General features: G+C 34.1%; 1 protein-coding gene across 1 annotated transcript in view; it reads left to right on the top strand.

The window, feature by feature from the left end:
* The first annotated feature begins 1,601 nt into the window (after window positions 1–1,601).
* LOC118199873 (glycine receptor subunit alpha-2-like) overlaps window positions 1,602–16,669 on the top strand; it is a 253,647-nt gene continuing 238,579 nt past the window's right edge. The window contains exon 1 of the mRNA XM_085823021.1: window positions 1,602–1,885. Coding sequence (XP_085679147.1) covers window positions 1,602–1,885 — 284 coding nt within the window. The remainder of the gene's footprint in view (window positions 1,886–16,669) is intronic.

Here is a 16,669-nt window from a genome sequence, read left to right as displayed (position 1 = left end):
TCATGAATAGCACTTATAATATTAATAATAAATTGTAGAGACATTAGTTTTTTTTTTCGATGTAGGAGATATGAAAAATGAGCAATACCCTCCCCGGGACTCGAACCACAGACCTCTCGAAATGCGCCAAGCGTGCTGACACCACGAGGGCATGCTAAGAAGGCGGGAGAAATACCTTATATACTTCCCCTTTTAAAGGGCTACTGGGGATTAGGGGATCCAATCGCCAAATCCTGGGTGAGGAGAATCGTCATCCAACACCCTTTTAGTTCGAGCGCCACTGTAAAGATATTAGGATTTTTTCGAAGCCAGAGAGATGAAAAATATGCAACGCCTTCGCCGGGAATCGAGCCGCGGATCTCTCAATTACGCGCTGAGCGTGCAGACCACCACACCACGAAGGCTCGCTAAGAAGGCGGGAGAAATACCTTATAAAATATTATCAAGAGTATAAATGGCATGTCCTATTACTTAAAGTAGTTACTTAGCGCACTGCCGGTGTATTAATTATTTACGCTGAAAGCAGTGCACTAACATTGAATTTAAACGCTTATCATCTCCAAATATATTACGCTGTGAACTGCTATTAAAAGAGTAAAATATTGACTTAAGAGTAAATAATGACTTGCGTATTTCATCAAAGCGATGTTCCGCAATTTCAAAAAACAATTGTTTCGGAAAGTTTAATCATGGCAGGTGGCGCTACTCTCGCTATCCAGAACAAGTGGGAGGAAAGCAAAATTTCTCTCAGAAGTCAATCCGATCACGTTTCATTTCGTTAAGATCTGTTGGTGATAGTTACTTCAAAAGTATCAATACCGTCAATGAAAAAAGGACAAACATGTATCCTAAGAGGAATTCTTAGGATTTTATGCTTCTCAGCCGTGAATTGCCATAAGGCATTTTGAATCAAATTATTGGGTATTCTGAACAGTTGTTATGTTGAATATCTTTTGAAAGTATACAACTTAAAAATTTTGTAGAAAGTGATTTTTTAAATTAAAAAAAATATACTGTTAAAGTTCCCCTAAAATAATAAATAATACTATTATAAGAAATAAAGTGTAGTAGTGTAATAATTTTAATAAATTCTAATAGCCTGACAGTACTTTAATCGTAGTAGAAATTTATAAATTTTTAAATCTCCGGTGGTAAAATTTTATAATATATACTTAAATTATGTTTCTCTTAAGATTAATGCTACCACTGATAAAAAATTTATAAATAATAATTTTAAAAATTCTAAAGTGTTATCAGCATGACTTTAAAATTAGCATTATTAGTTTAAGAATTTAATCTACAAATAGTTTTTTAAATTTTATTCTATGATGGTAAAATTTAACATTGAATTAAATAACCGCATTAGTATATTGTAAACAAAATTCGAACACGTTTGAGAAACGTTTTATCACAAAATCTTAAAATCTTATTTTTAAAAGTATTCTGAGAAACTTCTGCTGATAACATTAATAAAGAATCCGTAATTTTTAATAAAGAATGAAATTAGGAGTTATATTTCTCATAGCAATTTAAAACTTAGGGATAAATCAAAATAACTTAAAAGTAATACATTAACTGAGTTGTTACGCGTTTTTAAAACTATGGATTCTGCTTACTACATGATGCGTGTGCAGGAACGCTTACAAAAAAGAATTCGGCATCGTTTTAAAAAACGGTTAAGTGTGACGTCAGAGTCTCCTCAGGCATGCGCTGAGATTGCTGGATCTACAAAGCTTTTGAAAGGCAAAAGTATTCGGAGTCTGATAGCGAGAGGTGCAGGAGAAATTTCAAAGCCTCCCAAACTCTCTAGGATTTCGACAGAAAGGCAAAATCTGGACGGAATTCTGTTTTGTCTCGTTACGTTCCTTTTATCTTTTACCAAAAGGTAAGGACTTTTTAATTTTCTTCTTTTCATCAGTTTTTAAATAATACTAAAGCAGTTTTTTATCATAAAGTAAAACAGCATTCCACCTAAATAAGTGCTAACATAAAGAAATTCTAGAAATCGCGTAGAAAAATAAAGCTTTTGAAAAACATTTACTTATATGTAATTACCCATAAATTACTAATAAAACTGTGCATCGTCAAAACTTTCAAGTGCACAAAAGTTTTAAATATATAACTTTATATTGTAAACCATAAGATTCATTGAAGTATACATTTATTTCAACTTCTTTCTACAGCAAATATTTTTCTTCCAAATAAAATGTTGTGCTTTTATAATTTCTTCTATAAAGTGCAAACTGATTTCACAAAAATCTTCAGATGCTACTGAGATTGAAAATAATCTGTAAAAATGAAACACATAAAGAATACAATACATTATTTCAGATAGAAATAAGAGGCACTATTTAAAATATCATCTTCTTCAATTCTTTATTTTCTTCATAAATTAACTTAATTTGCTACAAAGAACCATTTGAGAAATATTACTCAAATGGTTGATTTTAACTATTTTACAACTTTTAATGTAATAAAATACAATATAATTAATATAAGTTCAAATGAAAAAGACAACGTAAAAACCCTCTTACTACTGAAATAGTTAAGTTAACATTTAATAGCTTTTGATAAACTAAAATATTTATCAGAGAAATTCAACGTAAAAGAAGATTTAGGAAGTCAAATTTGATGGATAGTTTTGACAATACATCATTATATGCTACTCTGTCAAAAATATTAAGACAATCTATGAGTGCTTCCAGCAGAGCTTTAGATAGAATATTTTATAATCACATAATGTTAAAATAATAATCTGATAAATGTTGCAGATACAGAAGCAACAATGATCAAGTAAGTAAAACCTTCGAAACTAGTCCTGCAAATTTAAAGAACTTACGCTGATTCTTATTGCTTTAGAATCTCTAATGTTCGTATTTTAACATGTTATTAATTTTAGTAATCTGATATTCTGACTGTAATTGTTGAGTAATAAAGGTAAGGTCAATTTAGAACATAATGGCAAAAACCAATTTCTACCTCAAAAAAGTAGCCTAATCATCTTCAAAATTTATAAAAAAAATAACTAAGTGCTGTAGTATAAGTTGAATGAGGCGTTATGACATGGGGAAGTATAAAAAATGTTGTTTATTCTTTAACTGTTTAAGTTCACTAATGGTATGATGGATCTGTACAAACGCAACTGATGTTTTGAAACAGAAACTAAAATCCTGAGGGAAAACGTAACTAAAGAATATTTCCAAATTCCATCGATATAAATAAATAACTATGTGCTCATTGCTACGAATAAGTATATGCCATCGGTATCCAGTTTTCCTGAAATACTCTGATCACTCTCTCAGGGTTCAAATTTACATTTCATTTCATTTAATAAATTTGGAAAAAAATAGGATATATAATTTGGAAATGATGGATCTGTACAAACGCAACTTTGCTACTGCAAATCTACTGTGCATAAGAAAGTTCCATTTGATTTCGATATTATAAGAATGTGTTACTCATCAACAAGTAACGAGGAAAGGAAATTGTATGTGTATTTCTTAGTAACACTTTACAACAATTGTTATTTTATACGTCACGTAGAATAAACAAAGTACTTTTCTAATGCCCTGACATACCGACTATAAAATTTCTAACGCAGACTATTTGCATCTATAAAATAGAATATAAAATTTCTTCCATAGACTATCTGCATCTAGAAAAATGAAATCATCAGTACTGTAAGCAGTAATTCACATAAGTGCAAACATTTCTGCATACTTGTTTTCCAAATTTAATTCAAACGAGACTATTTCTCTTAATATTTAACTGTTTTTATGTTTATATTTTGTAAGGATTATGTTAATTTTATTAACAGTTAAATTTTCAGTTAAACTTCTTTCCTGTCAAATTAACTTCAACTTACTACTTCCGGACAGAAAGTAGTTCTAGAATCACGTCTGAATACATAATGAGAAGTTCTACTTGCTGAGTTAGAGAGAACCAGAGTTTCTGATTAGCGCGCGTCCGCTTTTTTGGCTACTCTCTCTCAAAGCTGTTATTACGCTATGCCGTACTCAGGCCCTTGATAGCTTTGCAGTCATCTCGTGTTTAAGGGGACAACTGCATTAAAACTTTGATAGATTCGGCTATATCTCTTTAGTTTAGTTTATTTTTTAATATCTTAAGTTCAAAGCTGTTCGGCTTTATTGTAAAACTCCAAGACGTAGTTCTGTTAACTTTTATTTGAATAATAAAGGGTTATTTACCCTTCCATCTTGTTGTTTCTTGTCATACGAACTCAAGCGATTATTCGCTTATCAGTTCTTAAGATTCTTCACGTTCAACTGTTACGCAGCGCTTACAAAGTGAGGAAATCAACAATTTATTTACATTATATTAGACGTGCAGAAATAAACCCTAGAGCTTTCAACCAATCACACAAAATATTAACAAAAATGTAAGAAATAGTTATTTTTGATAAAGCAATAAACATTTGATCACTTTTGTATAATAATATGTCTTTTCGGAAAGAAAGGGTATAATCTTCTGAGCTTCTTGCTAAAGGGATGAATGCCTTCGTGGAAAACTTCATAAGGAAAACTGGCTCTATTTACGTTACACATGGGAAACATGGCGAAAACTCTCATTCACTCACTTTGTTTGCCTGGGTTCAGACTTGGGTAAAACTAATAGCATTCGGCGGATTTTACCCACTTAACCATTGGCGGAGTCCTAAGACCTTTAGAGTCAAAATACTTTTTTTATGAATAATGAATTTAATTTTGTTTGATAGTTAAGATTTACTTTCATGAAATAGCAGAAAATGTCTTATTTTTATTTTAAGATGAGTGGCATTTTATTTGCTTGATTGTTTATATTTTATAATATTTTGTGTTTCTTTTTAAAAAGAATGGTAAATTCTTGTCTGAGGTGTTAGACTGCAATTTGAAGTTTTGGGATTTAAAGTTACTTCCTTAATTATAGAGGTCTGCATTATTATATTACAGTGTCATATACTAGATATAAATGCGGAAAATCATTGTCATTGTCATAGTTTATCAGAAGAAGCGTCTTATCGATGTTCTCGACCTGTTACAGTGAGATAAACAAGAGGCTACTTCAGATATTAGAACTTAATTTTTAGGCTATGTTTACAGTGTTGCGAAAAGCCAATAAATTTATTATCTGTGTTATTATATATTTATCTGTGTTATTGTATATTTACCTGTGTTATTATATAGTTAGCGGTTTTAATTTGGGGTGCATGAAAATATGTTTAGAGACTTTATTTCTTTAAATTTGGATCTTAGACACTTCTTTCTAATTAAAACGTTTTTCAAAATAAGACAGAAAATTTTGAGATCGTAATTTCAAAATTATTGCTTGAAAAGGCCTGTTAGATTTAAGGTGTGGTGTATTTAATTATGGCAAAGCACACTAGGGCTATCTGCCTAAGGAGAGGAGTGCCTTCGTGGAGGACTTTCTAAGGGAAACTGGCTCGTATACACGTTGCACATGGGGAAAACCACGAAAACGCCCATGCAGCCAGCCCGTTCGCGGGATTCGAACCTCGGACCGAACTACCAGAGGCCGAGCGGTAAAGTGTTCAGCGACTTTACCGCTCGGCCGCTGGCCTTTTAGATTTAAAGCAAAGGCACTAGACTAATAACCTTCCAAAGATCCAACTAAGGTCCAACCAAATATAGAAGACACCGCAAATAATTTATTAGTTACTCTTTTCTTTTCGCCTGTTTGCACTTCCCAGCATGAATCAGATCCTAACAATATTTTTATTTCAGCTGCTTCACCATTATCGGCTAATTTTAGATTTTCTGATTTTAATATTTCTAAAATGTTTTTGAAGGGAATTTTTATGATCTCTCCAGAAATTGTATCTGTAACAAGAGCTTCAATAGTGATTGAGTCATTAGGGCAATGCATACTTTTCAGGGTAATTTGAACAACATTATATTCAATTAGTCTACCCTGGATGTACCCAAATGAATAAATATATAACCTTTCTTTCCTTAAAGTCCTTAAATTTAGTTCTTTAGCCAAATCAGATCTAATAAATGACCTCTGTCATCCACCATCAATTAAGATTTTTACTATTTGGCTTCTAGTATTATCTGTATCTGAAGCGTAAACAGTGCAAGCTTGTAAATATACACCTTTATCAGCAGTTTCAGAAACAGTCTTAGAGTTAAACGACAGGGATGCAACTACATTCTGCTTAGAATCTGATACTGTAACTACTTTCTGTTTAACATCTGAAACTGCTTCCACTTCAGGAACAATATTTCTACAAAATAGCTTATTATGATTTAAACCATTACACAACTCACAAGGCTGAAGTTTAATTTTACATCTGGAAGATACATGGCCTCTCTTACAACATTTGTAACAACGTCCATAGTTTTTTAATATAGCTCTTTTTTGCTCATTTGTTTTCTCACATTTTCCTACATCATGTGTATTTTGATTACAATAGAAACAATACGGCTTAGTCACTAAAGATAACGCCGAAGCAATAGGAACACTTACCCCTTTTAAGTAATTATTTTTATTCTCTTTAACACCGTAATTTGTGTCTCTTTTCTTCGAGTTTATTATTAAATTAGAAGCTTCCCGACTCTCAACTTCCAATCTAATGAATTCGAGAAGTTCTGTTAGGCTATATTGCAGTTTAGCGTTTCTTTTTCTATTAAACTCCAGATTCATATCGTCTGGTAAAAGCTTTAAAATAACAGGTCCTAAAAGGGTTCCGTAAGCTTCCGACACAATACCTAATGAATTTAAGCTTCTTATATTGATTTCACAGGAATCGTATAGTGTTCTTAGTGCTTTCACATTGGACGAACTTCTAACCGGTTCAAGATTCAAGAGTTTATTCATGTGCGAAGATATTACCAAATCTGTTCGTCCAAATCTTTCTTTAATTAAACTTATAGAAGCGTCATAATTTTCATTAGATAGTGCAAACCCGGATACTGCACTTAAAGCAGGTCCTGCGAGTAAGGATTTAAGATAGGTAAACTTCTCGGCCTTTGTTAACTCATTATTATTACCAATAGCATTTTCAAAGGAATTATAAAATTCCAAAAATAAACTAGGATCACCATAATATTTAGGAATTGAAATTTTAGGTAACCGAATGTTAGTTTTGTTTTCGACCTTTACGGCAGCAGTATGGTTACCAGCCGATTCACTTTCAATGCTCACTATCTGAGAATTTAAATTGAGTTTCATTTTAGCCCTAAAAATACATAAACTTATTTTTCATCATACTCTAACACAGTATTACATTCTTTCTCAAGTTCAGACTCATCCCCTATAAAACAATCCAATATTTTTTTCATTTATTCCTTTCAACGCAGACTGTTAAGTAAGTAAAAACACATTTTTTTTATCCCAAATGTCTTTTTTAATTTCAGGTTCTACAACATTTATTATTTTAGAAATAGCTTGTCTCATGATTTTTCTAGTAGCTTTCAATTTAATAATATCGTCTGCCATAATAACAACAAAAGTAATTTTATTCTCTTACCTGGTGCAGGCTTCAAATAGTATAATCAAAATGTAGGAACTCACTTTCTTGGTAAAGCACATTCAAAAGTATTCTGAACGTTAATCCTGCCACGTTCAGTGCAAAGGAAGAAATTTTCTCTAACACGAAAAACATCGCATTCTAAATAAAAAAAATTGTTCGTGCGCAATTGTTGGGCGCCAAAAATATAAAATATTACAATAACCGTCAAGATTTTCAAGTTATCCTGGTTCAAAAAACACTAATTCAAATCGGACATAACATCAAGGTAAATGGACATTACGAATCAGGATTCAAAACTGCCAAGTTTATTCACGTCTAACACACATTCAACTGGAGGTTCCAGATCCAAAAACAAGAAGTATAACATCATGAAAGATTTATGCCCTCTTTGGCGATTAAAATATATTTCCAAGTAAAATTTCTTACATGGCCGAAAGGCAGAACACGCTCTGTCTGAAGTAACTCAGACACCAGCCTAAGCCTTTCTACTCTACTTTGCATAACACGCGAAACTGAAATATCATTCTGGCAGGAAACAGAAATATGGTAAGGCAGAAAAGATAAATAACTAAACAAAATTGGTTAATTTAAAACTAAAATAACATTCCCTATAACATATTACTGATTTTTTTAAATAAGCATTGACATTGTAGAGACATTAGGTATATTTTTGGAAGCAGGAAAGATGAAAAATTGACAACGCCTTCGCCGGGAATCGAACCACGGACCTCTGGAATACCGGCCCAGCGTGCAGAACCACTACACCACGAAGGCACGCTAGGAAAGTGGGAGATATACCTTATAACATAAGTTTTTTTTTTAAATAAGTAATAAATCTTTCGAAACAATAATAATAGAGCACTAACTGGTAGCAACAAAACTTTTTACTGATATTGCCACTCGGCAAATCATTATAGTTACAAAAAGACATTAAATTATGTTGCCATTCGGCAAATCTTAAGCGTGACAGAAGAACATTAAATTATGTTGCTCCTACAACACTGTTTAAAAACTTGTTTGGGGGATTTTGCTTACTCTTTGTCTGAAAAGTGTCTTTGTATGTGGGTATATGCAAATAACACTTCTCTGACTCCGATAAAATTAACAATTTTACAATATTTTATTTACATTTCATTATAATACATTTTTAATTTTATTTACATGGAATCTCACAAAAAATCGACTGTTGTTTTCTTGGTTTCCTCAGTGAATTTGTAGGGTTTATATTTATTTTAACTAACATTTATTTTAAGTTTAAACTATCTTTCCTGTCAAGCCTTACTTTCCCCTGGAACTGCCAATGCCAGAGTATGTAAATTTTAGTAGAACGCGCACGGATTCAAATTATCAGCGGAAGTATTCTGAGTTAAATAGAAGGAAACGAGTTCGAGGTGTGCTGTTCTTACTTCACGAGCGCGGAGGTAGTTAGCCAGAAATTGAAGAACCCCGCGTTTCGGCCTGTGTGCTTGCCTAGGAGAATTGTTAATTGTTCAACGTGATATTCAAAGTTTGCTGAATTAGCAGCGGTATTATAAAACGCGGTGAGGTTAGTTACTTTTAGAGAGCCTCGTAGTTAGAGTCTTGTTATTATTTTCTTTTCAGGTTCTTATTTTTATTTTACCGCCGGGTCGGCGTAGTTTGTGAGCGTCAAGAGCACGCACTTGTAATTTATTACGCTGAATAAAAAGGGACTTAAACCCTTAGCAAGACTTTGTCTATTTTCCAGTTTCAACAGTGACCTCTTGGTTGCGTGCAAGTTGGAGGCGCGCAACTCTACATTGGCGCCCGAACACTTATCGAACTGAAATGGCCGAAAATCGGATGGAAGCCGCGGGACAACACCAAGAAATGGCAAGCCAATTGGAAGGATTTGGATACCTGGTCCAGACTTTGAGAGCGTCAATCAAGCCAAACGTCAATTTCGACGGAAAAAATTCGGTGGCGATATTTCTAGAAGGCCTAGAAAATCACTTTCAGCTCTACCCTGTGCCTGAAAGACAAAAAGTTGTCATCGCCACATCTGCACTAAGAGGATAGGCTGCGCTATAGTGGAAGAATATAGGCAAATTTTTATTAGGGGAATTTGGAAGCCAGACATATACATTTGAAAATTTCAAAAAATCGTTAGTAAAGGCCTTCCCCATAGTGAAAGATCGAGCAAGGCTGGAAGCCGAACTATATAGTTTCTATCAACGGGATATAGAAGAGTTGACGGACTTTATTCTACGAAAAATTAAGCTGACGGATATGCTGTATGGGAAGAAACCCGACGCGGAGATTATTGAAATAATTTTACCAAAATTGTTACCTGCTGTTCAAAACTACTTCGAAATTAGAAACCTAAGCACATTGCAGGAGCTCTTCGAATTGGCGGTGAAGTTTCAAAATCGCAGAATAGCGGAAAAAGCTAGAGGGACATCGTATTCTCAAAGTACCCGAAGGAAATCTTCAAATGAGCAAACCAGAAATGCAAACCGCTCTTATGGGGGAGAGAGCTATCAAGCTAACTCATCGAACCTCGAAGGTCAAGGCCCAAAAAGAAAATTCGAAAAGAAACATCCGCGTACCCAGAAGGCAGAACTTGAAAGGAAACCTTTAAACGAGTAGAGGGGCCTGTGAAAGCGAGGGTCCAGACCCCGGAAGTTTTAAAAAAACCCTCAAAAAGACATTTAAATACGGTCATCGTAAAAAACTCACATCTACCAATTATACAAGTCCTGGTTGGCGATGTACCAGTAGAAGCCCTCATCGATACAGGAGCAGAAGGAAATTTTATGAGCGAAACATTCTTCAAAAAGAATTTTTATAGGGTACGATTATTTAAAACCAAAAATACGGAAATTACAGCGGCGCAAGGAAAAACTTGTCACTGCATCGGGAAATTATCATTAAACATACAGGTAAAAGAGGAAAGCCTCAAAGTATTAATTTTTGTAGTAAAAAATCTGCAAAATCCACTTATTTTAGGTATGGAGTTTTTAAGGGCCAAATTGAATTTTCAAGATAGTTCTATTGTGCTGGAGATGGACCGCAGGGTGGTGGAACCAGTGGAACAACCGCAAGTTGACCTTAGCCATCTGAATGACCATGAAAGTCAAGCCATTCAGCAAGTGGTGAGTAATTTTTCTAACTTGTTTTCAGAAAAGTCTGGTAGTTGCCAAATAGTTACGCATCAGATACAATTAAATTCCTAGAAACCTTGTGGGACTAAACCTTATCGTTATACCAAACAAAAAGACGTAATCATCGAAGAACATATTCAGGAGATGTTAAAGAATAAAATAATAACGCCCATAAATAGTGAGTACGCGAGTCCTGTCGTACTATGTAGGAAAAAGAACGAGTTTCCTCCTTCGGATAAAAGGACTTGGAGGTTTGCTATCGATTACAGAAAACTAAATAGTATTACTAAATTCCCAGTTTACCCTTTGCCGGTTATAGAGGAAATTATTAGACAGATCAAATCTACAAGATACATGTCTACTTTGGACTTAACGTCTGGCTACTATCAAATAGCTATGAGACCCGAAGACATACATAAAACCGCGTTTATAACAAAATCGGGCACTTATGCATTTTTACGCATGCCCTTTGGGTTGTGTGGGGCCCCATCAACATTCCAGAGAGCTATGGACATTGTTCTAAAGCCTGTCCTAGGAAAATCGACTTTAATCTATCTAGATGATATAATTATACCGAGTAGTACGTTGGAACAACACATTAAGGATCTAGAAGAAGTTTTTAAATTATTAAAAAAGGCCGGTCTTACAATTAACGCCTCAAAATGCAAGTTCGCAACTAAAGAACTTAAATATCTCGATTATAAAATTTCGCAAAAGGGTATAGAAACGGAAGATTCAAAAATAAAAGCAATCAAGAATTTCCCACCTCCCAACACCGCCAGGAAACTTTCTTCTTTCCTTGGGTTATGTTCTTACTATCGGTCTTTCATAAAAGATTTCGCTAATATTGTTGAACCACTCTTAGTAATCAAAAGAAAGAGAAGTAAATTTACGTGGACAGCGGAAGCAAATACAGCATTTGAAAGATTAAAAGAAGCGCTCATTAATACCCCTGTTTTAAAATTCCCTGAGGGGGATGAAAACCTGGAAATTGCGGCAGATGCATCAGACTATGCGGTGGGTGCGGTTCTTATGCAAAATAGCCATCCTCTGGCATTTTTTAGTAAAACGTTGAAACATACACATAGGAATTATACAGCTACAGAGAGAGAAACATTAGCCGTATTAATGGCTGTACACAAATTTCGAGTTTGTTTCGGCAAAGCGCCAGTAACAGTCTTTTCGGATCATGCGGCTATTGGTAGACTTTACTCGAGGAAAAACCTAACGCCCAGGTTAAGAAGATGGGCTTTAAAACTCCAGGAATATACTCTCGGAATAAAATATAAACCGGGTAAGGAAAACAATGTAGCTGACGCACTTTCTCGTATAAAACTGGACGATGAAGGAAATGAACTTAAATGCGCTGTGTTGACTTCAAAAATTTTAGATTCTAGAGATACGATTATCACTAAACTGAAAGCTGATCCTGAATTTGGAAATATCTATGCATATTTGAAAGACCCCGAAAGCTTTGAGCACACAGATGTCGATGCGATAATAAATTGAGCAGAAAACTATGAAATAATAGATAATTTATTATTTTATACGAAAACAACAAACGAAAATCTTGAGTACAAACCAGTCATCCCAGCCTCGCTTCGATTAAGCATTTTGAAGGAATTACACGACGCGAAAATAGCGGGTCATTTAGGAAAGACTTTAAAAAGGGTACGCGAGGCGGTATATTTCCCGCAATTATACAAAATAGTAACTGCGTATGTCAAGTCCTGCAATCAATGTCAGTTAATAAATGATATTAATTACAGCCCGGCCAGGTACTTAAATAGCATTCGCGCTACATTTCCAGAGCTGGTGAAAAAATACTATAATCCAAATGATTTCGAAATCCTTAAAAGTTTCTTGCAGGACTCAAGTCTAAAAGAAGTAGAAGGTCCAGAAATAACAACTGTTCCACCACCCAAGAAGCAGAGAACTGAAGAGAGACCTAGCCCTTCTACAACCCAGACGACGGTACCAAAAAGAAAAAATGAAAACTTTCAAACTCCAGCATTTAAGAAAAACAAGAATGCAGATCCACCGCGTAAAGAAACCTTGGTAAAGAGGAAAACACCACCTACAACGTATCGCAGTAGAAATTATACATCAAGGAGAACGCTCCCAGGGCCAGAGAGTAAGGTGCAAGCAAGGCCACCGTTCCGGAAACTGAAAAGACAGCAGGAGTAACGAAAATACCAGGAACAACAGAAGAAATTCAAGAAGGACTCCATACCGGAGGACGTCAAGACCAGCCGTCCAATGGAAAAACGAAAACGACAACAACCCGACGATTACTTCGCCAAGAGGCCAGCATGCAGAGGACGCAAAAGAAAAACTAATGTGGACGATACTCGGAGGTCAGTAAGGAGAAGATTGACGTCCATGAAACCTATAACATGGGAACAATTTTGCCAGAAAAGAATGACGGAGTTTCAATCATCGAAAACTCAAAGATAAGTTAAAATCTTCTATAATTTTTTTTTCTTTTGTTCCAAAAACTGTAGATAAAATCATGCTTTAGAGCGAAAGCCTGCATGTTTAAAGATGAATGAGGGGGAAATTAGAATGAATGTGTTTTGTAGGGTTCTCCACCTACACTTGAATTTTTAAGAATGTTAAAGTAGCTCATCGAGTTGTAGAATGTCGAGTAAGGTGTGTCTATTTGGTCGTTGAATTCTAACAAATCATGGTGGTTAGGGGAAGTGTTGTAAGACTAAAACATGAGTATTCCCGTTTGACACCACACATGGTGGAGAGCCAGGGTAAAGTTAAATTAATGCTTGAAAAATTGAATGAATGTGAATTAAGCAATAACTAAGGAAAACGAATCATTTAAAAACAAAAATTTATTCAGTGTCAAGAAAGTGTAAATTATAATGTATTTAGAAAGATACTGATACTTATTCCTTCCAGATGCTGGAAGGAAAAGAACAAGATTGATTGATGAAGTCCAGGAAAAGTTGCTGTAAGAAGAGAGATTTATAAATATCGACAGAATTTATAAATATCGACAGAAATTTAGTATACAATTTGTTACATAAGTTTTTTTTTTTTTTTTTTTTTTTTTTTTTTTTTTGTGTAAACGAGGCTCTTGAGAGTTAGTTCAGAATTATAGAAACTTACAACAGGTCGTTTGTAGGACCTGCTTCCAAGTTTTCCAAATTCTGGCAGCGGCAAATGTAGGGTTTATATTTATTTTAACTAACATTTATTTTAAGTTTAAACTATCTTTCCTGTCAAGCCTTACTTTCCCCTGGAACTGCCAATGCCAGAGTATGTAAATTTTAGTAGAAAGCGCAAGGATTCAAATTATCAGCGGAAGTATTCTGAGTTAAATAGAAAGGAAACGAGTTCGAGGTGTGCTGTTCTTACTTCACGAGCGCGAAGGTAGTTAGCCAGAAATTGAAGAACCCCGCGTTTCGGCCTGTGTGCTTGCCTAGGAGAATTAATTGTTCAAGGAGAATTAATTGTTAATTAATTGTTCAATTAATTGTTAATTGTTCAACGTGATATTCAAAGTTTGCTGAATTAGCAGCAGTATTGTAAAACGCGGTGAGGTTAGTTACTTTTAGAGAGCCTCGTAGTTAGAGTCTTGTTATTATTTTCTTTTCAGGTTCTTATTTTTATTTTACCGCCGGGTCGGCGTAGTTTGTGAGCGTCAAGAGCACGCACTTGTAATTTATTACGTTGAATAAAAAGGGACTTAAACCCTTAGCAAGATTTTGTCTATTTTCCAGTTTCAACAGTCACCTCTTGGTTGCGTGCAAGTTGGAGGCGCGCAACTCTACAACTTAATGTTGCCAATACTTCTTAAATTAACTTAATCAGAAACTTGGTGATGGCGCAAATAAATCGATGTAACCGAAGCGATACTACCCAACCCTTTCCATTGACAGCAAGAATATAGAAAATAATCTAACTGACTGGGGAACTTCATATGTTTGTCAGTTCTGGCAATCTTGGTTTCATGATGAGTTTTTGAATTCTTTCAGTATCCAATCATTTCAGTTCATGTGGTTTCCCTCGCTCTGTTTTCTCGGAATGTGATTCTTGCAAAGAAATATCTGTTTGTTTAATTAGAAAACATGGTTTTACTCTGTCGATTGAAACTTTTTTTTACCAAGGTTTCAATATCGAAATACTTATCCTATTTTATAAGATATGGTCTAAGATAGAAAGGCTGTAGTTAAGAATTATTGATGTCGTTGTATAGGAATTTGTAAAAACAGTTGGAAAGTTGTTCAGAAACAAAGCCTATTCTATATCCATGGGTTGTGAAAGGTTTTGATTTCATATCTCTTATTATTTTCTGAAGGGTTTGAGAAAATTCAGACTGTTTCATTGGAGGTAATATTGAAAAAAATTCTCCTGGTAATGCTAAGTGGTTCTGTATACAAGTTCTGCGGATGAGCAACCCAAGTCTTCTTTAACGACAGATTTTATACCGAAAAGAACGAAATGCAATGCTTCCAGCCATGATTTTGATTCGATCAGGGGACATTTTAGGCTTGCTTTTAAAATTCTGTATTGCCTTTCGCTCAAACCATTTGCCTGCGGATCAGATGCCATTGCAGTTATTCGTATGAAAAACCAAGATTTTTCCAAGACTTGTAAGTTGGCTATCAAATTGCCGATCTTGATCCGATCTTGTGCGATTCGGAATTCCAATGCGTGAAAACCAGGTATAAATGCTTTATCAAAGCTTTAAAAATTGATTATGTGATTGATCTACTAATCGCACAGCTTCAGTTCATTGTGTACAGCGATCGATTACAGTTAGAAGATATTTGAATCCTTTCTAGATAGGTAACGGACCAACCAATGTATGTTTAAATACCGGAATCTACGTGGAGGTACTTTGAATTCTCCCAAAGCTGACTGTGTATGTCTATGAGCTTTAGACCCATTAGCATGATAAACATGCTCTAGTCCAGGGTTCGGCAAACTTGTAGCTATGGTGTGCCAAACCTATCTACCAGTATGATTCAGGATGCCGCATAATAGGAAATATTTGAAACAATTCGATTCCCGCGGCAATGCATGCAGAGTTAGGAAATAAAGGACAAGAATACAGATTTAGAGTTTTATTATATATTAATTATGTATCATTTAAAGATGAATCAACCATTTAACAAACAAATCGATCGTTGTTTTCTTGGTTTCCTCTCAATAATCTTACCAAATTTTTGTAACTTAACTAAATCAGAAACTTGATAATGACACGATAAATAGATGGAAGGACTCTAGATTAAAGGATTCTGGATGACCATGACGAGCATTAACTGGCCAAAACATACGTAATATAGATTTATATGTATTAATAAATATACTTTATGTATATATATATGTGTGTGTGTGTGTGTATGTAATGATAAAGACATGTAATAATAAATATACGTAATTTTTACATAAAATAACACAGCACTGCATCAGTTCCTACCGGAATTTAATCCGAGGTACACTGCTCAAAAAAAAAAAAAAAAAAAAAAAAAAAAAAAAAAAAAATGGGACAGTGCTATATCTCCCGTTCTACTGGGGCGATTCACGAAATTCAAATTGCGTTCTTCATGTCTCGAAAGCGCGACTTAGGATATATATTAGATTTATATATAGCACTATTCTAACATAGGTATTTTGACACAAAATCGGACTTTTTCTGAAATAACATACCAATTTTTTTACATATTTCGATTCTACGACTCAAATTATGCCAGAATACCAAGTTTTGTAAAAATCGTACGAGTAGTTTTTGAAATATTAGCTCTCAAAATTTTAGCTCCTCAATGTTAATTGAATTTGGCAAATATTTATTTATATCTCTTTTTTTCTTAAACTTTTTTGGTTTTTTCTCTCACATTTCGAAATTTAGATTCATTCCAAATAAAATTTACCCATTTTTTGTGTTTTATTTTTTAAATTTCTATTTTTAAATAATTTTTATAAATTTTTCGAAAAAAATTTTGAATTATAACCTATAACATTTTTACCATCATCTTAAAGTAGGTATACTTTTACGCATATCTGCAAAAGATTAGACTTTTTTATTCAAAATTTT

The sequence above is a fragment of the Stegodyphus dumicola genome, chromosome 8 (genome assembly GCF_044657685.1).
Source record: "Stegodyphus dumicola isolate Sdum_Otavi_A_Nest chromosome 8, ASM4465768v1".
Lineage (NCBI taxonomy): Eukaryota > Metazoa > Arthropoda > Arachnida > Araneae > Eresidae > Stegodyphus > Stegodyphus dumicola.
This window is presented reverse-complemented; position numbering and strand designations above follow the sequence as displayed.